This window comes from Lepidochelys kempii, chromosome 4 (genome assembly GCF_965140285.1).
Source record: "Lepidochelys kempii isolate rLepKem1 chromosome 4, rLepKem1.hap1, whole genome shotgun sequence".
NCBI lineage: Eukaryota > Metazoa > Chordata > Testudines > Cheloniidae > Lepidochelys > Lepidochelys kempii.
The window spans coordinates 29740266-29767690 of NC_136383.1; the positions used below are offsets into that span (position 1 = coordinate 29740266).

General features: G+C 41.3%; 1 protein-coding gene across 1 annotated transcript in view; it reads left to right on the forward strand.

The window, feature by feature from the left end:
- The window catches only part of ARHGEF38 (Rho guanine nucleotide exchange factor 38), a 56149-nt gene that overhangs the window by 24358 nt on the left and 4366 nt on the right, over positions 1–27425 (forward strand). The window contains exons 4-13 of the mRNA XM_073340837.1: positions 4259–4406; positions 7006–7023; positions 11176–11375; positions 11898–12031; positions 13926–14030; positions 14482–14604; positions 17538–17858; positions 19534–19674; positions 23430–23628; positions 23783–24039. Of these exons, the coding sequence (XP_073196938.1) occupies positions 4259–4406; positions 7006–7023; positions 11176–11375; positions 11898–12031; positions 13926–14030; positions 14482–14604; positions 17538–17858; positions 19534–19674; positions 23430–23628; positions 23783–24039 (1646 nt within the window). The remainder of the gene's footprint in view (positions 1–4258; positions 4407–7005; positions 7024–11175; positions 11376–11897; positions 12032–13925; positions 14031–14481; positions 14605–17537; positions 17859–19533; positions 19675–23429; positions 23629–23782; positions 24040–27425) is intronic.

Here is a 27425-nt window from a genome sequence, read left to right on the forward strand (position 1 = left end):
ATATTCCTTATTTTGTGTACCTCCATCATGTCCCCTCTTATTCATCTCCTCTAAACTAACCAGCCCTAGTCCTTGTCTACACTTAAAACACTGTAGCGGAGCAGCTACACCAACCTATGCCAACTGGAGGGCTTCTCCTGTCAGTGCAAGTATTACACCTCCCTCAGGAAGAATTGTCTCATCAATCTACGCTGGGGGTTAGCTCGGCTTAACTGTGTCATTCAGGGGTGTAGTAGTTATATTTACCGAATTTCCTAGTGTAAACCATGCCCTAGTCTTCTTAGGGCTTGTCTACACTTATCGGGGGATTGACGAGCGGCGTTCGATCCATCAGCAGTCAATTTAGTGGGTCTAGTGAAGGCCCGCTAAATCGACCGCAGATCACTCTCCCTTCTACTCCTGTACTCCACCAGATTGAGAAGAGTAGGGGGAGTCAACGGGAAAGCGTCTCCTGTTGACATCGTGTAGTGTGGACCCCGCGGTAAGTAGATTTAAGCTATGTCGATTTGAGTAATGCTGTTCACGTAACTCAAATTGCTAGCTTAGATCGAATTTCCCCTGTGGTGCAGGCAAGGCCTTATTCTCTCTCCATGCCTCAGTCTCTTCATGCCTTTAATTATTACTGGTATCTGTCTCTGGACCCTCTTCTTTTCGTGTATCTTTTTTTAGACTGGGTGACTAGAACTAAACACAGTATTCCAAGTGGGGAGGTACCATTGATCTACATAATGACCTTATATTATTTTCTGTCACATTCCACACATCATAAAATATTATTCACCCTTTTGAATATATTGAGCAGAGATAATACACATTTTCCAGTTCTCCTCCTCCTGTATATTTTTTTTCTCTCCCCATTCACATAGGAATATGAAGTTTTAGAAATTTCAGCAAGGCTTCAATTTACCATTTGACCCCTTCCCTTTGTTGTAGACACAGGAAGCACCCCTGAAAGCTCTGGGGAAAGGTTGTTTCCCTCATTCAAGCCTTTCTGGGGTTTCATCTCCAAGACCAATTTACCAGAGCACTCTAGAATGCAGTACAGGAGAGCAGTCAGCTTTGGAGTCCCCAGATTACTCAGAAGACTGAGACTGGAAGTAATACCAGTCCTCAAAGACAACCCAATAGTTTGGACTATATAGAGCAGGGGCGGGCAAACTTTTTGGCCTGAGGGCCTCATCGGGTTTCCGAAATTGTAGGGAGGGCTGGATAGGGGAGGCTGAGCCTTCCCAAACAGCCAGGCGTGGCCTGGCCCCCGCCCCTTATCCAACACCCCTGTTTCTCACCCCCTGACAGCCCCCTCCCCAGGACTCCTGCCCCATCCAACCCCCCCTGTTCCCTGATGGCCCTCCCTGGACTCGTGCCCCATCCACCCCCCTACCCTCACTCCCTGTCCCCTGACTGCCCCCGGAACCCCTGCCCCTGACTGCCCCCTGCTGCCCCATCCAACCCCCCCTTCCTGACTTCCCCCCCGACCCCTGCCCCCATTCAACCCCCTGTTCCCCGCCCCCTGACCGCCCTGACCCCTATCCACAGCCCCGCCCCCTGACCACATCCCCGAACTTCCCTGCCCTCTATCCAATGCCCCTTGCTCCCTGCCCCTTTACCACGCTGCCTGGTGGCTGGCGATGCTACAGCCGCATCGCCCAGACTGCCAGGACAGGCAGCTGCGGCTCTGCAGCCCTGCCACCCAGAGCATTGTGCCGGCAGCGCAGTGAGCTGAGGCTGCGGGGAGGGGCCAGGGACTAGCCTCCTGGGCCAGGAGCTCAGGGGCAGGGCAGGAGGGTCCCGTGGGCCAGTTGTGGCCCGTGGGCCATAGTTTGCCCAACTCTGATATAGAGTATACTGGAAGCTGCCATAATAATTTACCTATGTCTGTGTTGGTTGCTTCAGTTCATATGGTCTGGGACAGAGAAGAACTTTAGACTTAGGAAATACATCTATCATTTGAGTCAAATCAGTACATAATCTCTTGTTTAGCAACAACATAAACTCCAATGAATTAATCTGACATAGTGGCACACTGTACTAATGCACAGATTTTGTGGAGCTCATTTATTTTGTGGAAGTGAGTAACACTTTTGGTCGTATTTGGGAATTTGCTGAGATGAACTGTGAGCCTGTATTTGGCATTTGTGGTGCAGACAACAAAACTGTTGCTCTTATCAGAGGCTAATACACTAAAGGTTGTGCTGAACACTCGCAGCTCCTATTGAAGTCAGTGGAAATTGAATAGTCAGCATCTCAAGGCTTGTCTGCAAGTGTTCAGCACGTGAATAACATAGCTGAAGTTACGAAACTTAGATCGATTTCCCCCCCATAGTATAGACCAGCCCAAATCAGAACTAAGGGAACAGGACCCAGTGAATGTTTATATGGTTTTCCTTGCACTGCTGGATAATAATGGTCTATACAGGGTTAATAGGAAAGTCAGTCTTCAATGAATGTTGCTAGCTGTTGGTATTATCATTTATCACAGAGGATACAGAACAGAGATGATGTAAGTACCTTTGCCTACAGCAGTGGTTCCCAAACTTATTCTGCCGCTTGTGCAGGGAAAGCCCCTGCCGGGCCGGGCCGGTTTGTTTACCTGCCGCGTCCGCAGGTTCGGCCAATCGCAGCTCCCACTGGCTGCGGTTCACTGCTCCAGGCCAATGGGAGCTGCTGGAAGCAGTTTGGGCCGAGGGATGTACTGGCCCCCTCTTCCAGCAGCCCCTATTGGCCTGGAGCAGCGAACTGCAACCAGTGGGAGCCGCGATCAGCCGAACCTGCGGATGTGGCAGGTAAACAAACCGGCCTGGCTCGGCAGGGGCTTTCCCTGCACAAGCGGCGGAACAAGTTTGGGAACCACTGGCCTACAGGATTCTGGTAGATTTCTGATTTGTGGTCCTACACTAAGTGAAATGAACTTTGGTGGTCTTATCTCAGTCATTGTTCTTTCCCTATTCACACCTTAAAACCAACACATATTAGACAGCCCAGTTAACCTTCTCTGATATGAGGAAAAAAACAGAGTTGTTGTTACTGTGGAAACGGAATCACTTTCACTTCAAGACAGAGTGGTTCATACAATGAATTATGAGATGGAATGCAGTGGTCAGGCTGAAAGGCAGCACATACACTGCACTTGACAGCACTGTGCTTGACCTGTGAATGGGGCGATGGATTCCAATTAATGTATCATTCTGCTTTTAACTTTAGTCATTATTACTATAACTCCAATGGAGCCTTCTTGTTTATAAAAGGAGAAGAATCTGACTGGTTGCCACACAGGTGTAATTTTTCTATAAATGCCCTATACAGTAGTTCACATTATAATTATTATTTATTATGTGCATTATAAGGTACATCTTGCTGTTGATCCTGGCACCATTACTTAGGGTTAGAATTACAAACAATAAAGCCACTCAGGAAAACAGATGTACTCAGCTTACTGTCTCTTTCTAACAAGGAAACCAAGCTAGGAGGTTTATGGTGGGGGTGCAGGCTGAGGGAGTTAGGCACACAAATCCAATTTATATTCAATAGGAGATGGAAGCACATTTGAAAATCCCAAATATAATTCTTAATGGTAGAATAGTGTAGGGTGTGGAGTGTGCAGGGAAGGGTATGTAAGCGTGTTCCTTTATCCTTTTCCATTTTGGTTGCATGTAAACCTAAATGGTATATAATAATGACTCCAGTCCACAGTATTTCTTTGGTTCTCAGTGATGTGAAGAAAAACTCTATCCTGGGCCTCAACTGTTGTTACTTCAGTATTCTGCAGAACAAATCAAAAGAGACAAACAAATAGACTAACAGGAGGCTGGAGTCATTATTCCTGTTATGACCCATTTAGGTTTATATGCAGCTGAAAAAGCATCAAAAAGAAAATTAGCATGCTTACGTTCCTTCCCCCTGATGCCCACACACACCACCATTCTTCTTTTAAGAGCTAAACCACCCAGTCTGGTTTACTTGTAAACTGATGGGGATTGGGCACGTTGGGGGAAGTGGGGGAAGCGGGGGAGGAAGAGAGCATTTCATACCTTTCCCTGAGGGAATTTTTGTTCTTTCAAACTGTTATAATGCTGCCCAGCTATGACAAAGATGAGCAACTGAGAAAGGCATATGATAAATAATGCACATACACACACAAGGTAGCTTCTAAGGAGAGTAAAGTGGAAACCAGCATTTTTAGCTCATGACTAATGTTGTGGAAAACGCCTTCTGAGATGCTGCTGTCTGGCTTGACATGCTTTATTTTTCTCTTTAACAGGGGAAGTGTTCTTGCAGATTAAAGGCCCACTAGAAGACACATATAAAATCTACTGCTACCACCATGACGATGCGCACGCCATGCTTGAATTCTATGAAAAGGATGAAGAACTGAAACAGCATTTAAAACACTGTGTACAGTCCTTAAAGTAAGATCTTTTCAAATGATGATTTCCGTCCATAGTCAGCTGTCTAGCAGGGAACATTTTAAATGGATGTAGATGAAAGGTCCCCTGTAAATCTGGAGTTTTATGAGGCTTGCTGGGAGCTCTGGCTTAAGCTGCTTTCATGAAAAGATGACAAGCCAGGGGCCATGATTAGATTTCTTTCTCTCTAGGATGGCCAAAAAATAGCACAAGGAAGGTTTCTCTTCCCTTAGGAGAAATGCAGTATCATAAACGGTGTTGAGAGAACCTTGCCCAAGACCCCCAAAGACCTGTCACACACTCCCCCATCTGCTGTAATTCTGTCAAATGTGCGTGCACAGAATAACGTCAGTGGAATTAAAATGTCACGTGATTGTAGCTATTTGCTTTCTCGGACAACATACTCGTGCTTCTGTCTCCCTACAGCTTTCTCAGGCTACAGGGATTAGAAGTGACTGCACTATTAGCTACTTTGTGTTGTGGGTGTTAGAATTCACAGTTAAGACATGCTGTGACCGCCTGAATGGCAAGTGAATTTGCTCAGTTCCACAGCTTCAATTTCCAGTTCTTTAGAGAAGTTCTATTCAGAGTTGGCATGGAACAGGATAATGTGACTTAATCCTAAACCTAGCCATATGAATCTGTGTCATCTCTTGATGTAGAGCACCTCAATCCCAATCCCCAAATTCACTTTCCGTCTCTATTGTGCCATCTAGTCCAATGGCCTATCTCTGATCCTGGCCATTGCAGGATGCTTCTGTGGGAGGAAACCACCATAATGCATTTAGTTACTGGATTCCCCAATTCAGAGCTTTGCTAAGCTTTTCATAGCTGGAAGTGGCTCTAAACTATATCACTATGATGTCTTTTTCCCCCACTTTGTTCTTTCCTGCTTAACCCTTAATCTTTTTTCAGGAACTAATAGAAAAAAAATCACTATGTGTATTGCATTGTGGGTTTTGCTTTTTCTCTTCCTTGGTTTTGTTTACAGTGACTAAAGGTAGCAAGCAGAACATTTATATCCACTTCAGCAAGTGTCAGAAATGTTAGTAAAAAAAAAAGAGTTGAAAGAACACAATCAAAATGTATAGCTGTATTCATCTGAATCTGTAACTATCCTGTAGAGAGTATGGCTCAGAAGGAGGAATTAACTAGAGTTCCTACTAAATAAGGCTTAGACTCCTTTCCTCCATGCAGCATAACACATTCAGGTGCCCACAACTGTTATTCTTGCAAAATTTCACTTCTTAAAAACAAAGACATTTTTGTTTGAGCAAAGAATTGCTAAATTTAAAAAAAATACTGAAACTGGATCCAAATGATTAAGGGGCGGAGCTGCTGCTTCTCAGCTGAGCTGTATTGTACAGTATTAAAAGACTTCCATATTAGGACTGTTGTGAGGTTTGTACTCTGCACACCTGTGCAGGCACACTGTATTTAATTACCCTTGTCCAGTCTCTTACACCGCATGCTGATTGCAGAGGAGTTCCAACATGCCAGAAATTCCATCCAAATTGTAGGTCATGCTTTGGAGACATCAGCATTAGTAAATTCTGTAGAATCTTATAATCCAGTAGTGATATTGTGCATTAGCTTAGCCTATGAAATTAATTTTGTATACATTAAATGTTGCTGGTGATCACCTGCTTTACTTTTAGTCAGAAGCATCTTGGTTACCAAAGAGAGCTCTCCCAAAGCTGTCACTGCAGGAACACTGCAGCACTACTATATCAGCTTCCTGATGCTCAGTTAGTCAGCTGCAGTTGAGGGGGCTTTGTGGTGGACAGCCAAACCGCAGTGGGTGATGATATTGGGAGGGAATATTGCTCAGCTCTGGGCAACAGAGAAGTCAGGTATTAAGAGATGCTGAATTTCTGATTCTAATGTGTTGTTTCACTACACATACCATCCTGTCCAATGGCCAAACTTCTTCTGTATGTTAAATCATACCTTTAATAAAATATCCCATGTTAATGTATCTATGTGTGTTTGTTTCCAAAACATTAGCACATATCCCTGCATATTTTTGGTGTATAAATTCATAGTATATACACATCTGTTGACTGCTTTTGAAAGTTAATCTACAAAAAGAGTCTTTCAGGAAGTAAATCTTTAATTGAAAAAAAAAAAGGGAATCCTAATAAAAATACAAGGAAACGTATATTCAAAAAGACTAAAATACACCGTCCATCTTTCATTCTTTAAAATTTTATTTCTATTTAAAAAGAATAGAGTGGACATATATAGAGCCCAAGAATTTACACTCTTTCTTTTATTGATTAGTGATTTTGTAGCTAGGACTTAAGCATTAATTACTGCTCGCACAGTACAGCAACTCCCTTATATAAACTATCTATGAGATGGTTGAGTTTTATCACCAAATCCTGGTTTATTAAAGTCCTTACCCATTAAGGGCTGTATTTTCAAGAAGATGTAGGGCCAGATTCACTGGTATCCACTGGCTGCTTTGTGAAGTACCTAGCTCAACTGGCCAATTACAGTTGCTTTGTGTCACTGAACACATTAGTGAATTTCGCCCATAGTCTGTATATATTTTTCTTAGGGGGAAGCTAATACTTGTTTTGTTTTTCTCCTTTTGCAGAAAGATATATGAGGAAGAGTAAGTATCATGCCAACTTTTTTGTTGTTTTTTAGAAAACAAAAAATGTTTAAAAATGCTTAAAATTGCATGTATGGAAATGTTCAGAACAAGAGCATCATTTTAGTACCAGGTAATCCTGTGCAGCAACAGAAATTAGATTTCTCCTAGACATTGGTGAAAAAGTCTTAGATTAGGAAAAATTAAAAGTCAATCTGGTTTTCTAATTACTACTGTACCTGCTTTGCAGTATTTTTCAAAACTGGTTTATGAAGCTACTTAATCTGGTTCCCAATCCTGCCAGAGTCCTTAATTTTATCGCCTCCCTTCAGAACAGATGTATTTCTGTGATTCTAAAGCATGCTTCTCAAATAAACCAACAACAGTGCTGTCCTTTGAAATCCTACACTAGCACAACAATGATCCAGGTGATAGAGATTTGAGCTCTGGATTCAAAACCCCTCTAGACTCTTCTCAGAATAAAATTCTTTCTGAGCTACTGACTGTCTCTCCTGCCTTAAATAAGGACATAAAGAAGGGTACATTCCTAGACTGTAGTTTTGGGAGACCCACAAACCCAGGGCCATCAAAATGGGACAATTCTGAAGATATCTTGGGAGAGGAGTGGGAGAAGAAAGTGCTTGAACTGAAAACAAAATTTACAATCTTAGGCAAAAATACTAATTCTGATAGAGAAGAGGTAAAGTTATATTGCTCTGCTAAAATTGCTGTTTTAAAGACCTTATCGGGGTGGAGAAGGAACACTTGAAAGCCAGGAAATTCTAAGTTAAGGCTACAGTTATGAAATAAAAAAAGCAAATAGTTGAAAGTGTGAGTGTGTGAGTTTATAGTGTGAACTGGCCACACTGACTTGCACTGCACTATCATAAATTAACATGCTCTTATATCCCTCAAAGAATGTCCCGTAGAAACACTAAATTGTGAGTTTCTCACTGAGTTTAAATTGATCAAGGATTCATAAGCAGTTACCTCTGAGTTGCCAAACTGTGCCTGGTGCTCATGTGGTTGTGCTTGTGACAGGTGCAAGGAGCCATTCTCCTGCGTAAGGACCAGACATAACCATAGTCCAGGTGCTTAGGAATGCTAAGGAATATTGTAGTATGTGCAGGGAGCACAGCAAATACCTTCTCCTGGGGTGTTACAGTGTCATGCCATCCCTTCCTCAGGACTGTGGTTACCCACTGAGCCCTTACCTTGTAGCAATTTGAAGGAGGTTCTGTGGCCTGCAATGTGAAGGAGATCAGACTAGATGATCCCTTCTGGTCTTAAAGTCTGGGAGCCTATAAAAAGAAGGATTGTCTCAATGGGATCCATTGCTTCTTCTTCCATTCCTGCTCTACACAGCTGGTTTATCTTGATTTAGAAAGTACACTGGTGTTTACCCCAAGCATCTCTGAGGTCACTGGAACAGTGAGGCTACAGATTGCTTTTCACTGTAGTATAACAGGGAAAAACATAGTCTTCAGTATTAAAGCATTCTCCACTTCGCCATCAGTTGGATGGGTTACTCCAGCTGGACAATCAAATATAACCAAATTCTGCCCTCACTTATACCTGTACAACCTCATTGAGTTCACTAGTGTTGCATGGTGTAAGTGACAGCAGAATATGGGCCATAGTGATTTATGCCCTGTAGATTTTGTGAAACAGTGAATTTGCACACACAAAAATAATGTTTAAGTAACATTACAAGTTATGACAAACACACACAGCAATAAAAACTGTCAAACTTAATGTGACCCCAACTCCACCTTAACACATTTTCTGCTAGTGTGTTCCACAAAAGAATTATATATTTCATAAAGAGAGCATGCCAAACTTAAAATTGAATAGTATATTTTTCCTAGATTGACACCACGACTATTTAGACGTACGTATCCATGCCCCCACCCCATCCGTGACTTTATTTTGTTGCATGCAATGCGGAGGGTTGTGCAGTGGAACCTGATGCATTTAAACCAGCTGTGTTTACATGACTGCAAAACAACAGCGATGATTTGCAATGAGATTACTGCAGCTATTCATGGCACTAAACTACTTGCTAAATTCATGATAAGACTGGGTGGCTGTAGTGGCATTACAAATGAATTATCAGCTTAATTTTCTGCACAGAAGATGTCACAAGTCATTACACATCTGTTTAAATTGTGTGGCAATGCAGTGTTCTCATTGGCTGCAGTGTATTCTAAAGGGGTGTATTAGAAACAGGACTAATCAAGGGAGAGTGGTTATCATAAAATGATCTTACTGAGTAGAATTAGATGAGTTGAACTTTGTGGCATTTTGTGCCGCAGGGAGTCATCATCTCATAACAAACCTACTATCTTTCAAACCATATTGCTAGACTGTGTCATGCAGATATGTGAACAGAGGGCTGTTTATCACTTGGGCGGCTGTCCAAAGTGCAACTGTATGGAGAGAAGACACTTGAAGATTTCCATTCATGAGGCAGCTTTTAAAAGATTTGCATTCATGGAGCTTTTCAGGAAAAACAATAACAATTTAAGATTATTTTTATTCCTGCTGCCAGAAGCTAAAAGAAGGGAAAACAGCTTTATATTTGATGCAGAATAAATGGGGAGGAGGAAGAGAAAAGAGAAATGATGAAAAGGTTTGGGGACATCAAGAGGCTTTAACAAGCATTTACTGTTAAAACTCCTTTTTTCATGTAGGACTTTTTATACTGAGTGCCTGCGTGTGAGAGATGGCTTAAATATGCAGATGCCTCTTTTCCAAAGCATCCAAATCATTACTTAATTAGTCAATAGTGCTCCAGTATATTTTTATAAGTGGAAGCCAAAGTTTTCTTTCTTTCTTTCTTCAGCTGTGTTTGTGGCTGACCACAACAAAAGTTGGCAGTTGGCAATATTCAGTGGGTATTCCCTCTATGTTCCCTTTATTTTCCATTAACCCAGTCCCTTCCCATGCTCAAACATTCTTGCTCACCTCTCATTAAATCTCACGTAGTTAATCTCATAGAACTTTTTTCCTTCCAGAAATTCTTTCTTTAGGATGTAATGGAAGCACTGCTCTGTGTTTCTGTCATAAAAAGCTGCATTACAGCTAGGGATCCTGTCGTCTTCAGACTATTATCAATAGCTCCCTCCCTCCTTTAAAGTGCAAACCTACAAGAAGGTCCCAGCAGTTTATATATGATTGCTACCAACATGGGGTTGTCGCAGTTTCCCAGTGTGTCCAGAAATTTCTTTCCTTCTCTTTCCCCTTGGAAACACTGTCATGAGTGAAAAGGCAAACAGGCCCTTTTTACCCATGTGCTGCAGAGGAAGCAAATTACCCCAATATCTTTCCATAAAAGAACCTGCAGAAAGAGGTGGGAGCAGGGCTTTAGAATGTTTGCCACTCGGTGGGATGGCTTGTGTGGGAAAGGAGGGAGTCACAGCATGATAGGAATGGGGTCAAGAGATCCAGATGGCTTCGATAAGGCTGGGGTAAACATCCAAACTGGAGAATCCAGACCAAATTTTGAATCCTTTTCAAATTCGCCCATCACTAGCTGTAATCCACCAATCAGCAACCACAGCTACTAGAATCGACCTTATCACTACTGCAGCAGAAAGTATAACAAAGGACTATGGTTACAGAGGCAAGCTCAGCGGTGTAAGGTACACAATAGTGGGTGTAAATAAGGAACTTTGAATTGATGTCACTTTCACATTGAGGTGCCAAAATGAGGTGTAATATGCCTACTTTAATACTTAAATGTTAGTTATTTTTCCTACTGCATCCCTATCTCCCAGCTCCTTGGTGTGTAAAGTGTACCATACAGACTCCTTTAGCCTCAGTGGGCCAAATTCAGAGGTTAGGTAGAAATTATATGTTAGTGAGTAGATGTGAGTCTAAGAAAGTCTAAGCTGGTATAACTTTCATAATGAGGGAGCCAGAAAAGGTTTTCAATTTACCCCAACCCAGACTCCCCACTGACTGTGTCTCCTAATCTTTCAATTTAAATGGGAATTGCACCTGTGTCACTGAATGTAAAACTAGGCCCCAGTTTTGACATCTTCGGTAATTAAAAACTCAACTGTAGGTTTAAAAAGGTAATAACTTCACTGACTAGATAGGACTATGCATTTTTTTCTTCTTAGGGTTGCCATTTTACATGACAGTTCTGTTTGTTTGTGTAAATAATAGAGGAAAACCTAATTTAATGGACATGGGATCCCTGATGATCAAACCAATACAGCGTGTGATGAAATACCCATTGTTACTGTGTGAGCTTTTGAATTCAACTCCTGCTTCCCACCCTGACCACAAGGCACTGCAAGATGCCTTTGCTGCTGTGAAAGACATTAATGTGAACATCAATGAACTTAAAAGAAGGAAAGATTTAGGTAGGGAACAGAGATGGTATATTCCTTTCTCCTATTAATTGTATTCACACATTGTAGATTTTGGCTGGTGATTATGGGAGATGGTTTCAGCTCCAATTATGTTACCAATTATGATATTGTTTTCTGGCTTTATCTGGGCTACAAAACATGCTGGGTTTTGAGATACATAACTGGTGTATATACTGCATTGTAGTCTCAAACTTAAAAACAAACATCCAGGTTGGATCACTAGGGATGTAAACTTCAAAAATGTGAAAATGAATATAGTACAGTATTGCATATAATACATTAAACTAACGTCAGTGATGCTACTGCTAACACTAATAATAGTTAATAAAGATATTTTTAAAGACCTGCCATATTTAAGCCTTAACTTTACTACCTCTTTCCAGCAGTTTCACACAAGATTACAGCAAGGGACATCAAAGTCTCTTGTCTCAAATGGTCTTATATTAGAGTGCAGAGCTGTGTTAGAGCCCAATGAATTTAGATTATTAGTGTTGTGAAATTCTCTCTCTGCAGTGTTGAAGTATAAGAAGAATGATGAAGAAGAATCTCTTAAAGAGAAGTTTTCCAAACTGAATATTCACTCCATTAGCAAGAAATCCAAGAGGGTTACTAGCCATCTGAAAATTCTGACGGGGGGAGAGCCTCAGGTACTTAGTCAGCCATTTGCAAATTTGCATTGAGGACTTCATAATGTCACTTGTTTTATGGTATTTATCATGTAATTTCCCATGTGTCACATCAAAGAAGAAAAGATACTATGACCCTAGATTGAAAGGAAAACCTCTCAATGTGTCCTCCATCTTTTCTTTTGGATCTAGCCTTTTCTACAAATCTCTGACCTGCAGCACATACTGGTCAGCAGTTCTCACCAAAATGAATATGGAGGTCAATGCTCAACAGATGGGTTTGTAGAAGATATTGTAGGTGCGGGATAGCTACAGAGGGCATTTTCTGTACATTTTATTCAGCATCATTCAGGCCCTAGTACATACACCAAGACCACCAAACAAGACTTATATGCTGATTAGTATGGGCAATGAGTTTTCCCCTACAGACTTCCTTTATATACCATAAAGAAATAAAACATAAAAACCTTTGACTGTCAAAATGAATAGATGACTACACATTTTTTAAAATAAATCTGCTGCAGTGTGTTGAATGCAAAGAATCAAAACACTACTTTATTGTTCCATTGCCCTAATTAAATAATTATTGGTTTATTGGAAAAAAAATTCAGAAGCACCTACGCCATTTAGGAGGCTAAGTCCCATTGACTTTCACTGAGACTTAGGCTCCTAAGTGACTTAGATGCCTTTGAAAATGTTATCACAATAAATAATTTAATTAGGGCAATGAAACTATAAAGAAGTGTTTGAATTCTTTGCACTCAAGCCCCATTTTCAAAAGTATCTTGGGTGCTTAGGACATTGTGTCTCAATGAAACTCAATGGGACTTAACCTCCTAAATGGCTTAGGTGCTTTTGAACATTTTACCCTGTATACTTTACTATGATTGCTTATACAAGAACATTTGCCCTTTGAAAGGTTACCTGCAGCCTTGTGCCTTTTTTCTGTTTTCTTTCTTTTTGAGGAGACATTTCTCCCTCCCCATCCCCATCCCCCACCCCCACTTCCCATTTTTTTTTACACTAGAAATTCAGATTTACTTCTGTTTTTCCTATGGCAGACTGGAGGATTAATAGGATTATGATATCAGAGATAACCATACAGTGAAATTGACTGAGAGGGGAAATTATTTTTATTCAGTCTGTTAGAACTTCCTATTTACTATTTGTTTTTGTTAACACCTTTTGAATTCTAAAAACTTGAGAATCACTTTGGAAAAAAGATGCCTTTGTTAAAGATTCAGCGTTCCCTCTCCTATAATTGGAAGCTGAGAACTCATGACGCACATCTCTGAGTCTTTCCATGACTCTGACAGTGAAAGCAGTGAAGACTAGACTTGACAGTTCTCATATTTCTAAGGTAAAAAGCAAGCAGAAAGGAAGAATTTAAAAAAAATCCAGACTTTCTTTATATACCATAAAGAAGTAAAACAACCCCTTTAGAGATAATGGGACTGTAACATATACAGGGTCGCACAGTGCTACAGAAATAATAGCAACAAAATTTCTGCACAGGCAGTTGCCCACATCTGCATTAGGGAACACTGGAGGAAGCATGGCTATGATGTGAAAAGACTTATGTTGTTATCTATAATTTCTTGCCCAAATTGTGTAAACATAAAAAAGGAGGGAGTCACTGATAAACATAGATGTGCCTACAATTAAATAACTTCATGCTACCTTAATGCGCTGCAAAAATCAATATCTTTATCATACACATTCCAGTATCCTTGCTTTTTCCTCTCTTTAGACCTGATAATTGTAAGTGGGTTTGGAAGAGTTACTGCAGTACAGTGATCCAGCTTCACAGAGAGGAATTCATAGGCTTTTCTTTAGATTTTTTTCTAGCAGATCTCTGTCCACTCATTTCATTAGTTCACTGCTGCCCTAACCATCATGTAAACATCTATTTCAGGTGAAAGACCAGACCTTTAATAAGGAGGAAAAGCTATTTAGAAGTTTAGAAAAGACTGTGAAATTTTGTGTGAAGAATATTTCATTCTCCCTACAACATCTACAGGTGGGTATACCATACACCCACATCAATATGAGCTAAGCACACATAAAACATATATGTGAGCAGTTTAATACACACTTCTCACAGTGTCATGTAATACCAAATCCTAAATGGCCCTGCACACATGTATATGACCCAAAATGCAGCAGAAATGAACAAAGGTGAATTTCACATTTTCTGAGTAAGCCCTAATGGTGTGGAATAATCTGCTAAATTGAATGGTGATAACCTTGTTCCTTGAGAAATGTACAACAAAACTGGACAAAACACGGGATAATATATCATAGGAAACAATCTTGCACTGGTAAGGGATGGTCTAGATAACCAAAGAGATGTAAGAAATGGAAAAGGCCTATAATTCAGTGAATATTATGGCAGGGTTTGCATGAACAAGTATACTGTACTACAGCAAATTATCAATCTATTTTAATTTTCCCACCTTTTTCCTTTCTAGGATTCCATGCTTCTAGCTGCACAGAATATAACTGAACTACAAGGTATTTTACACAACAAAGATGATGAAGACAATGGCTGTTCAAAAATGCTGAATAACATTGGAAACCCCTGTGAAAGATTTGTAAGTTCATGAAACATGCCAATATCACACAGCTGTCAAAATGTATGGGCTGTGGGTCATACATACAAATACAGTGAAGGGAAAAGAGCAGAAAAATGTAGGACTCCATTAGAAATACTGAGAAAAATATAACTTTTCAGTTAAGTTTCTGTAGGAAATAAAATAATTTAAGTTACAAAAATTCCTGTCAGTTTAAGTACAACGTAAGCTGGATCAGGCCTCTGCTTAAACTTGCAGTGTTGCCAATTCACACAATTTTATCATGAGTCTTATGATATCTGGTGTTTACTTAAACCCCCAGCTCCTGGAATCATATGAATGTGTGGGAATTGCAGCTTTTCTTTACTTTTCTTATGTACATTTCTATCTCTGGTGGTTGCAGAGAAAAAGATTGAAAACGTGAGCTCTAACATTTAAAAAAAAAACAGAAGGCAAATAAAAAAGAACCCAGTATACATATAATTTTTAAATCTCATGATTTTTGCGGTCTGACTTGTGATTTTTGAATTCCTGGGATTGGCAATACAGGCTGGAGTACATCTTTCAAGGTAGGGAAAACTTCTGCCTGAACCAGGCTCTCAAGCTAAACTAACACTTTCAAGCCAGGGGCAAATTTTATATCTCCTTACTCTTACCCCTCCTAAACTCCAAAAAGTCCTCCAGTTCCCTCCACCTAACTCAAAATGGAGTCCCCGTACTAACAGCATATACGCTCAGTGACAGATCACTCCATCGCAACCAATGAAAGGACTACTAGTTATATTTTTTTCCTAAAAGATAAGTTGTTCCATGCCAAAACCAAACCACCAAAACTGGCTCTGTAACTGCAATTCTATTTCCTTTCTAATTCCACCATTTAAAATAATTGCATCATTTAAAAGTATATTTTAAAAAATAAATAAAATGAATACAGTGAAGAAAGGAACACAGGAATCGCCATTCTGGCCCATCACAATGGTCCACTGAGTGCAGTTGGTTTTGCAATAGTGGCTGGTATGAGATGTTTCAGAAGAAGGCACAAGAATCTTCTCAGTGGACAATTATGGCATAACCTGTGCAAAGGGGAAGTTTCTGCCTAACCTCTGTAGGTTAGAAGTTGGGCTCATGACCTGAAGCATGAAGGTTCATATCCCTTCTAAATTTTTTTTATTCTATCTACTATAACTGTAAATGTTTACAATATCCATACAGATCTATTCTCCTTTTAATCCTAGTAGGAGTTTGGCAACAAGGATATCTAGAGCAATACGTTCCAGGGATTAATTATGCATTAGGTAAAAGGGTATTTCCTTTTATGAGTTTGAAACTGCTGCCTTTCAGTTTAAATAGCCCCTTGCTTTTATATTGTGAGACTAGGTAAATAGAAGTGCCTGATTTACCTTCTCGATCCCATTCATTATTTTGTATACCTGAATCATGTTCTCTTTTATTCATCTCCTTTGAGAAAAGTCCTAGTCTTTTCAATGTCTCCCTATATGGAAGTTTTTCTATGCCCGTAATCATTTTTGTTTCCTGTCTCTGACCCCTTCTATTACTGTTATATCTATTTCTGATGTATTCTGACCAGAACTGAATGCAGTATACCAAGCAAGGGCATATCACTGATTTATATGATAGAATTACAATATTTTCAATCCAATTAGTTATACATCCCAACATTTTGTTTGCACTTTTGACCACCATTTCACCAGGAGCACAGATTATCATTGTGCTGTTTCATGTTTTTTTCCTGAGTGCTTATAGTTGAGAACCCAGCTATGGGGATGAATAGTTTAAATTATTTCTTTCCATGTGCATTACCTTGCATTTGTCAATACTGAATCATCTCCCTAGCCCTCTTAGTTAGGGCCAAATCAAGAATAGCCTCTCCTTTTCTGTGCTCCAGAACGAACAGTTCCAATAAACAATTGTTTAAGGTGCTAAAAAATTGCTTACCTAAGCATTTGTCATGGAAAGCTTTCTCCACAGAACAATTAGATATCAAAGGCAGTACCAATGTGAAACTACCACTCCTCACCTTGAGGTCAGTCCTCACCTTGAGGGACCACTCCTGGAGACGATGGACATACAGCCTTTTGCAGCCGTGGTTTTTGTTATGCAGGAGATCTTGTTAATGCACTGAGTCCAGCAATTCATTTCACAAGACTATCCAGCAGCCTTTAGATGGCAATGAGTTTCAGTCGCTAGCAGTCTGTGCTGGATATGAACCAATGACTTATAGGTGAAATTATCTTTAAGCCTGATACTAATCCCTTGAGCCATCCAGACACCCATAGGCATGTTTTGGTTTTTTTTAAAATATATTTTATTTAGCCTCCAGCACTGTGAATGTATGACTCACTTTCAGTAAACTAAAGGAAACCTTACAAGAAAGCATACCACATTTTAATCAAATCAAATCTTTCTATCTGTCTGTATAGGCATTTATACTGCATCATCAGGATATTAGAGTTATCCCCAGGAAAGTGGTTGTTCCTTTATTTTATTCAGTGGGAAAGACTGCCGTTTAATTGAAACTGCACTGCCTCTTGCCTCGGATGGTCCTTCCCAGTTTAAAGGTCCCAGTCCCAATGAAGCTTCACAATATTAATACCCGTGGCTAGCACAGGTGACTGGAGGCAGGAATTCCTGCTTTCTGATCCCAGCTCTAACACTCATCCTTTGTGTGCCCATTTAACTTGTCTGTGCCTCAGTTTCCCCATGAGGATAATAACAACGCCCTGTGCAGTTAGAATTGTTACTCGGCTGTTTGATAGGGGTGCTGTCAGGCTTAATTAGTTACTGTTGGAAAGCAATGTGGGGGCTACAAATGGGTGAATGCAGTATTATTTTTGCTTTGTTTTTAACATTAGAACACAATTGTAAGTGCTACAAATGGGAGAATGAAGTATTATTTGTTGGACTGATTTTTTGCTTTGTTTTCCCCTTCCCAGGTGGATCAATTGGAAAAGCTGGTTTTGACCCCTCTCTCAGCTCTGCAAGCCTTGTTTTCAGGCCCCCAGAAGCTTATCCAGAAGCGTTATGACAAGTTGCTGGATTACAATGGCTGCCTTGAAAGGTCAGCAGGAGATGAACTGGATCTGACAAAGAAGGACTATGAGGCTCTCAATGCACAGCTCGTGGAGGAACTTCAGGTGTTCAACAGGACGGCCAAGAAGATTGTGATGAACTGTCTGCATTGCTTCATCACTCTCCTCAGGGACACAATGTCCTCAGCATTTCAGTCATATTCGACCATTGTGGTGCCTGTTCCGGTGAGCAGACTGTGTGCATGTGTGTGTACGGTATTTGGCCAGAGGTACTTAAAAATCCACATACATCAACCCCCCCTACTGTCTGTTCTGGGGATCACAGTGGATATTTTTTCACATTTCATGTCCTTGACCCTTGTCTGCTTTGGAGCTTTTTTTTTTTGCCGAGAATGACCCCAGTGTTGTTGCTGCTGCTGCTGTTCCTCTGGAAGTAGCAATGGCAGGAGTCAGCAGTTGCTAGCATTTTAACCCCAGTATTATTTACCGCTGCCCTGAGCAGTGTTAGACAACCCACTGGGAAGAATGCCAGCAGCCACTGGAATCCCTTCTACGTGTATGCTCCCACCACTGCTAATTCTGGTGGAGCTGGGGCGTGTTGGCAATGGTAGGGCAATGCTGTTGTCACAAAAGCCTACTGCAGACGCCTCCTTCAGAGTAAGGAACAGCTTTCTTGTTCGGCTACAATATGAGCTACATCAACACTTTTAATATTTTGAGGTGTATTTAGACAGTGCCTACTGAGCTGCATGGAAGTGTATTGGTTTGCATAACATTCTATTCATACACAGCATTAATCAGAACTCTAAGATATGGATCCCACACTCCATCTAAATATAATGACTGACTTGGGGTGAATATCAAACAATGCTACAGTTTTGTTGTATTTCCCCCCCAGAGGAAATGAGTCCTCTCTTTGACTCAGAGAGTCCGAAGGTTGTCCCCACAGTTCCAACCCCCCACACTCTGAAGAAGCCATGTTCTCCTGGCTGACATCTGGACAAGATTCCACCCCACTCCTTAGTAAGCCATAGAGGTTACTGTTGGGTGCTGTACTGCACTCCTTCCAGGGGAGGATCAGGCTATTTCCCACTCCCTGTCAAGCTAGAAGTGAGAATCCATGCAAGGGTTCAACACAGAGCTTTGCAATTTAAGGGGAAAGTGAGGGCTTTTCCTACATGAGGAATTTTCACCAGTACAACTTGAATTGACTTTTACATTGATATAACAAACCAGTGCAAAAGACAGTGTGGACACACACAGTTCATTACAAGAGTGGCGTATTCCATTTAGCTTAAGTCAATTAGAAAACAGATTTAATTAAACCAAAATAAGCCTTCCACAGCAGTTTAAATACATCAGTATAAATTTACACTTTTAGCTACCCCTGTGCAACTTCCTTCTGTAGACAAGCCCTATATCATTAAAGAGGGCTTTATGTTTCTGGGGAAGCTGCTTATACCAGGCATTGTTTTCACTGGGGATTTTCCCATTGTCACTTTTGAGTTTTGCTGTTTACATCATGTTTAAAATTAGGCATGGACCTGAGCCAAATCCACAGATCCAACACCACAGTGGCAAGTTAAACTGACATGACCAGTTTAAATCACATTGAGTTAAATAGATACTGGTTTTTAAACTGATTTAAGTTAAACTGATAACACTTCTGTGTATAGACAAGCCCTAAACAGCAATGATTTTAAGCTCTTTGAGGCTGGGATCATACCTTCTTTTATATCTGCCTGATGCCAAGCTCCTTGTGGGCACTACCAGAAATCAAAATAATAACAACTCAGATTTCATGAGTCCTAGTGCTTGATCCACTAGATTAGAGCTACTGTTCCTTACCTCCCTATCCTATGTAATGTACATGAGATCTAATCTTCTTGTGTATTTACAGCTGTCTTCCTCAAGTATCTGTGAATTACAAAATCAGGTGATGGAAGAGTTTCACAATCTAAATTTTGTAAAAGAAAACAGCAGTGCTACATTTATTGAGAGAAAACTGAGCTTTGAAAAGAAGAAACCTGCCCCTACCCAGGTGAGTATCATGCCTCTGTCAATGAAAATTTAATGTGTGTCAAACGCATCGTCTTTTTATTCTCCTGGGGCCTGGGCATTGATTTGCCACACAGACTCTGTGTCGCCATAAATACACCGACATTAGCCCTACGCCTCTTGTGGAGGTGGAGTTATTATGTTGAGTAGTAGGGCACTTACATCAGCGGGAGCAAGGCAGTAGTGTAGCGAAGACACTGACATAGTTAGTTCAACATAAAGCATTTAAGCCCAGGCACTAACTCTGTAGTCTAGACCCAGCCTAAGACTAAGCATGCAAGTTATAGTTTATTTCACTTGTTAAATATTCTCACACATATATTAATCTTGTGAAGTTTATTTTGTTAAAGTTTTGTGAGTGGGTTTGATGGTTTTATATAGCTAGAGCAGGAGCTGAAAAATCTACCATGGAATTCAGAGATACCTAGCACACAGAGTACTCCAGAAGCTACAGAACTGCAGGAGCCCCACTTAATATAATAATAATTAATACCTTGCCTTTTATATAGCAAAGTCATTTCATATAATATCATGGTCCAGGGATTATTGGTCATATGGCTCCTGCCTTGTAAGGGGTTATATGACCTCAGTACAGCTCTGCCAATTTTTGGGTTACTTCAAAATGCTTTCAGTCATTTTACATGAGAATTGTAAGTGCACTGATACAGAGAGACAAGGTGAGTTAGGTAATACCTCTTTTTGGACCAAATTCAGTTGGTGAAAGAGAGAAGCTTTTGAGCTTACACAGAATTCTTCTTAGAATCATAGAATATCAGGGTTGGAAGGGACCCCAGAAGGTCTTCTAGTCCAACCCCCTGCTCAAAGCAGGACCAATTCCCAGTTAAATCATCCCAGCCAGGGCTTTGTCAAGCCTGACCGTAAAAACCTCTAAGGAAGGAGATTCTACCACCTCCCTAGGTAACGCATTCCAGGGTTTCACCACCCTCTTAGTGAAAAAGTTTTTCCTAATATCCAATCTAAACGTTCCCCACTGCAACTTGAGACCATTACTCCTCGTTCTGTCATCTGCTACCATTGAGAACAGTCTAGAGCCATCCTCTTTGGAACCCCCTTTCAGGTAGTTGAAAGCAGCTATCAAATCCCCCCTCATTCTTCTCTTCTGCAGGCTAAACAATCCCAGCTCCCTCAGCCTCTCCTCATAACTCATGTGTTCCAGTCCCCTAATCATTTTTGTTGCCCTTCGCTGGACTCTCTCCAATTTATCCACATCCTTCTTGAAGTGTGGGGTCCAAAACTGGACACAGTACTCCAGATGAGGCCTCACCAATGTCGAATAGAGGGGAACGATCACGTCCCTCGATCTGCTCGCTATGCCCCTACTTATACATCCCAAAATGCCATTGGCCTTCTTGGCAACAAGGGCACACTGCTGACTCATATCCAGCTTCTCGTCCACTGTCACCCCTAGGTCCTTTTCCGCAGAACTGCTGCCTAGCCATTCGGTCCCTAGTCTGTAGCTGTGCATTGGGTTCTTCCGTCCTAAGTGCAGGACCCTGCACTTATCCTTATTGAACCTCATCAGATTTCTTTTGGCCCAATCCTCCAATTTGTCTAGGTCCTTCTGTATCCTATCCCTCCCCTCCAGCGTATCTACCACTCCTCCCAGTTTAGTATCATCCGCAAATTTTCTGAGAGTGCAATCCACACCATCCTCCAGATCATTTATGAAGATATTGAACAAAACCGGCCCCAGGACCGACCCTTGGGGTACTCCACTTGATACCGGCTGCCAACTAGATATGGAGCCATTGATCACTACCCGTTGAGACCGACAATCTAGCCAACTTTCTACCCACCTTATAGTGCATTCATCCAGCCCGTACTTCTTTAACTTGCTGACAAGAATACTGTGGGAGACCATGTCAAAAGCTTTGCTAAAGTCAAGAAACAATACATCCACTGCTTTCCCTTCATCCACAGAACCAGTAATCTCATCATAAAAGGCAATTAGATTAGTCAGGCATGACCTTCCCTTGGTGAATCCATGCTGGCTGTTCCTGATCACTTTCCTCTCATGCAAGTGCTTCAGGATTGATTCTTTGAGGACCTGCTCCATGATTTTTCCAGGGACTGAAGTGAGGCTGACTGGCCTGTAGTTCCCAGGATCCTCCTTCTTCCCTTTTTTAAAGATTGGCACTACATTAGCCTTTTTCCAGTCATCCGGGACTTCCCCGGTTCGCCACGAGTTTTCAAAGATAATGGCCAATGGCTCTGCAATCACAGCCGCCAATTCCTTCAGCACTCTCGGATGCAACTCGTCCGGCCCCATGGACTTGTGCATGTCCAGCTTTTCTAAATAGTCCCTAACCACCTCTATCTCCACAGAGGGCTGGCCATCTCTTCCCCATTTTGTGATGCCCAGCGCAGCAGTCTGGGAGCTGACCTTGTTAGTGAAAACAGAGGCAAAAAAAGCATTGAGTACATTAGCTTTTTCCACATCCTCTGTCACTAGGTTGCCTCCCTCATTCAGTAAGGGGCCCACACATTCCTTGGCTTTCTTCTTGTTGCCAACATACCTGAAGAAACCCTTCTTGTTACTCTTGACATCTCTGGCTAGCTGCAGCTCCAGGTGCGATTTGGCCCTCCTGATAACATTCCTACATGCCCGAGCAATATTTTTATACTCTTCCCTGGTCATATGTCCAGCCTTCCACTTCTTGTAAGCTTCTTTTTTATGTTTAAGATCCGCTAGGATTTCACCATTAAGCCAAGCTGGTCGCCTGCCATATTTACTATTCTTTCGACTCATCGGGATGGTTTGTCCCTGTAACCTCAACAGGTCTGCGATCGCTTTGTGAAAGGGTTCACCCACAGGTTTTTGTCTTTTAATAATTTTTCTGTGTGACTTCATTTGAGAGAGTAGTAATTGTCTCATTTCACTATGCTCTTGAGTGAACTCACAAAGAAAAATGATAAAAGACAAAAACAGTGGGTGAACACTTTTCACACAGTGATCCCTCTGTATCTGACCCATCCATCTTCATTCTCAAAGGAAACCCGCACAACACCTTTGAAAGATGAGCCTGGAAGCTTAAATTAATAAATTTGCTAGATACTAATAATGATGGACAGAATAAAGACCTTGGATTTATGGTTTACAATCTATAACCCACTTAACCCCCCACCCACTTTTTTTTTCTTTTCCTCCTATGACTTGGAGGGGTGTTAATGAGTCATTTCACCTTGAATGGTCCCTTGAAATATATGTTAACTACTTATACAATCTGTTCCACATTGTATTTAGCTGTGACACTTTGAGTACATTTCCCAGACCTGAAGAACAGCTATGTGTAAGCTCAGAGCTTGTCTCCCTCACCAACAGAAGTTGGCTCAATAAAAGATATTACCCTACCCACCTCGTTTCTCTAATATTCTGGGACCAACACAGCTACAACAACACTGCATAAACCAATACCTGACAGTTAACATCCAGTAAGTTTTTTTTTATCCTTCAGTGACTATAGTTTCAGCCATTAGTGGAACAGGTGAACACACACACCTACTGTGCACACAAAACTCACAGGTTTGAGGGCACAGTTTAGGAAATTATACTCCTAACTATCCAATAGGCATGTAATTGCATGCTCTGCCTGTTCAAATGTAGATTGCTGCAATCAGATGGGGTGTGCATTAGTTTCTTTTGTACCCAGCTGTTAATCCAGAAGTCTTAAATACACTGCTCCCAATTAATAGTGTCTCTTTTTTCCCCATTTTTAGCCTGAGTCTCCACGTCAGACAGAGATCCAGAGATCCAAGCTATTGTCCACATACAGCACAGAATCACTATATCAAGCTAAGCGCAAATGCAATGCCACACAGGAATTTGATATTGATTTATATGAAGGTGAGCTGGTGGCTGTTGTTGAGCAAAAGGATCCTTTTGGAAGTACAAGCAGGTGGCTTGTTGACACAGGAAGTAAGTCCTTTGCTTATCCCAATAACAGCTTTCCTTTTGGCTATTGATTTTCTTTTCAGTCTGGGCCCATCTGTTTACCTCAACAGTTTGTAAAAAACAGGTGACTGAAAAATATTTGAAATAATTTTTCTTTTCTTTTTAATCTGATATCTAGTTCTTAAAGGGTATGTGTATTCCTCCTTCCTGAAACCCTACAATCCAGCCAAGGTGCAGAAGGATGTAGCAGAAACCAGTTTCTGTGATGATGATTTCGATAATATCAGCCTTTTTGTCTCTTCACGGCCTACCAATGATAGCAGTGCAAGAAATCTAGGACATAAGAGGAGTGACAGCAGCTCATCTAGTAATAGCCTATGTGAAAAACCTGCAATTAATGGGACAGAGACTGATCATGATGTGGATGATCAACATGTAAGCATAATACATGCAGCATATCTATCTATATCTGTTTTTCCTATTCCAAATATAAAAGTTGTGCACTACTGCTTACAATTTAAAGGGGCAACCTTAGTTTATAAAAGGACTGTTCTAATCTATTAGGATGCCATAGGATTTCACACAACATTCTTACCTTCCAGCTCTCTGATGTAATGTTCATTGGGTTTTTAATGAACCACACAATGTGTGAAAAGGTAATAAATGTTTAACGGTTAAATTGTGGGATTTATCCATAATCCTGAATTGAAAGAAGAGTGGAGCTGAAACACCGCATGGGGACCCAATGCCTCTAACTGCTCCTGGGCAGTAAAGCCACCTCCCCACCCTTACAAAGAGAGCCGGGTTAATCCCCACTAAAGCAGTTAGTTCTGCCTTCTGCTGTTTTCATCTATTTTTAGCAAGAAGGTCATGACGATTCTTTTGATAAGGAACCCTATGCCTTTATCTACAACAGATTGCTGCAATGTGTGCCTTATAGAACATCTGGTGGTTGAGAGAATTGAAGCGCTCAAGTTAGCAGCTGCTAGATTTAAATGCCTGGGACCTACCCTAGCTCATTCTTACTTATTTTGTCTGGTTCTTTTTCAGCAGTGACTTAAGGTTCTTTTTCAGCAGTGACTTAAGGGTATGAATTTCATTTTTCTGGCGATGTACTATGTGCCCTCTTGTGGCCATGGGTGGCGCAGCAGGCATTTTGCTCCTGTTGGCCCCCCACTTGTGGACCCCTTAAAAGAACTACACATAGTCTCCATTATGGCTCACAGCACCCTAAACCTAGGGCTAGTTTAATAACAGAAAATGTTCAAGCAATCCTTAGAGTTCCCAAAATAAAGTCCATAACAATAACATAAAAATTCATACTCAGCCATGGTTCTTCTGACATACCTATAGCTCTTCCTCTTTCCCAGTCTGCACTACCCAAAGCCACCAGTCCCAGGCTTTCAGGCTGGAGCTCAGCTCTCTAACCCTGGCTTCCTTCTTTTTCACTGTCTCCTTTGTTGTTTTTGGTGCAGCACCCTCATTACCTGGGGCTATGGCCACCACTTTCTTAATTCATTATTGGCCAAGTTTTTTTTTTTTTTTTAAATCTATTCACTCTCTAGTATCCTTAAGAAAACACAGCAAGGCCTTTTTTGCACTATTCCATTTCCCTGACATTCTCACTAGTCCCTTTAGGGAAAAAATCTTTGATTTCAAGCCAACTCAATTTTTTATAAAGAAAATTTCTTTGCATAGAATGTTGCCAACAGTGCCAGAGAACATGATCAACAGTTTCTTTGGTTTTGCACACTTTACACAGCCTGTCTTTATGTCTTTTTAATAAGTTTAACTTACCATTTAAGGCACAATGACCTGTTAACACTTTAAAAATTACTGCTTCATTCTTTTCTACCATGATTGTGGAGTATAGTACTATCTTTGATTTTTTAGCATACATCATAGAAACTTCATCCTTTTGTTTCCTTAGTCCATAGTTCTTGCCACTCCTTTGCAACCTCCTTCATGACACAGTTTTGAATTCTTGTCTATTTAAGGTTATCTTAATATGTACCTCCTCATTTTTTGCTGTTCTGTCAGCCATCTCGTTTCTAGGTATTATACTATGTACTGGAATCCATGCTATTGTCATGAGCGGTGGGTGGAGCCCCCCCTTGGGGAGCCTAGTCCCTTGCTCCGCCCCTTCTGCCCACGGCCAGAGTCCCGAGACCCCCTGTCCCCTCTTCCCCCACCCAGAGAAGCCCTGAGCACCTCCCCCTCAGCTGGAGGAGCCCCAGGCCGGTGCAGCCTGGAGTGCCCTGCCCCTCACCTGGAGGAGCCCTGGGCTGGCCACAGTGCAGCCCAGAGTGTCTCCCTCCCCTCAGCTGGAGGAGACCCGGGCTGGCCGCAGCTCTAAGCTCCCCCCAGCCCTGAGCCCTGCGCTGGCCGAAGCCCCAAGCACCCTCCTTCCCCAGCCAAGAGGAGCCCTGGGCTGGCCAAAGCCATGCTGTGCCATGCCTCCCCTCCCCAGACCCAACCCACCCAGGGGAAAAGCATCTGTTAGAAGATGCTTTTGATAGGCCCCATGCAGGTTCCAGGGCGGCTGAGGAGGGGTATGTGCCTTCTCAGGCCCTCCGGAACCTACATGGGGCATAATAAAACAAAAATTTTGCTACCAAACCCCGCAACCGGGAGTCTGGCCTATTATACTCGCTGCCCATGGCTATTGTTATAGAGATATCTGCTTGCATTATTTCCATAGTTAGGAACATTATTTCATTTATTATGGCATTTTGACTTTCTGAAGTTCCTGTTCTGATTGTCATTATGACTGACCAGGAATCAGATAAAATTACAGTTGCAGCCCATTGCACATCTCTTATCAATGCTCTGTTCATCGTCAATACAGTCTTATCGGTACCCCATTTGTTTCCAGCTACATTTTTAAGTAAGTTCATCCTACTTTACATTTTTGTATGATATTATCTATGTGTCCTTTCCAAGTTAATTTATTATCAAACATTGCTCCAAGGAACATAAACTTTTGAACTATCTGACTTTTTCACCATTCTTCCCTAATTTTCTTCCTTGTTAAAAGTAAGTATTCTCTTGGTTTTTGCAAGTGAGAATTTAAATCCCTATTTCCCCACTTGGAAATTCTCTGGAGTGCTTCATTTGTCTTTTCCATGGCTACTCTAAGTCTTTTATGTTTAGTCCATATAGCATAGTCGTCTGTGAAAAAGGAAATACCTATTCCCATTGCATACTTTCTGGGAGGTCATTTATCCTAATGGAACACAAAGTAGGGCTGATAACTCTCCCTTGTAGAGTTCCATTTGTAAGGTAAGCCTGTACATTTTTGATAAAGCTGTTCCCACTTTGACTTGTATAGTTCTGTCACTTAAAAAGTCCCTTATCCACCAAACATTCTCCCTTTTATTCCAATTTTGGCTTCTTTATATAGGAGGCCTTCCCTTCCCTCCATAACATGTAATCTGCTTCTCCACTGTCTAGGCAGATTATCATAAAGTTCTTAGTCCTTATATTTTTTCGTACCTCCATTTCTAGTCTCAACTGTGCATCTTCCTTTCCTGAAACCACTTTGTACCTCATTCTTCTCCAAGCATTTCACTATCTTACATTTATCATTTCCCCCCTTATTTTCCCCACATATGATGTGAGGGCAATAGGCCTATAAGTATCTGGTCTTGTGTGTACCTTGCCTGGTTTCCTAACTGGTCTCAGCAAAACTTGTTTCTATTCTGTTGGCAGCACTCCTTTTCCCTTGTATCATTATATTAACTGCAAAAGAATCTTTAGACTCCCGTCTGACCTGTGTCGAAGCATTTCATTACTTATATTATCTTTACCTGGAGCTGTAT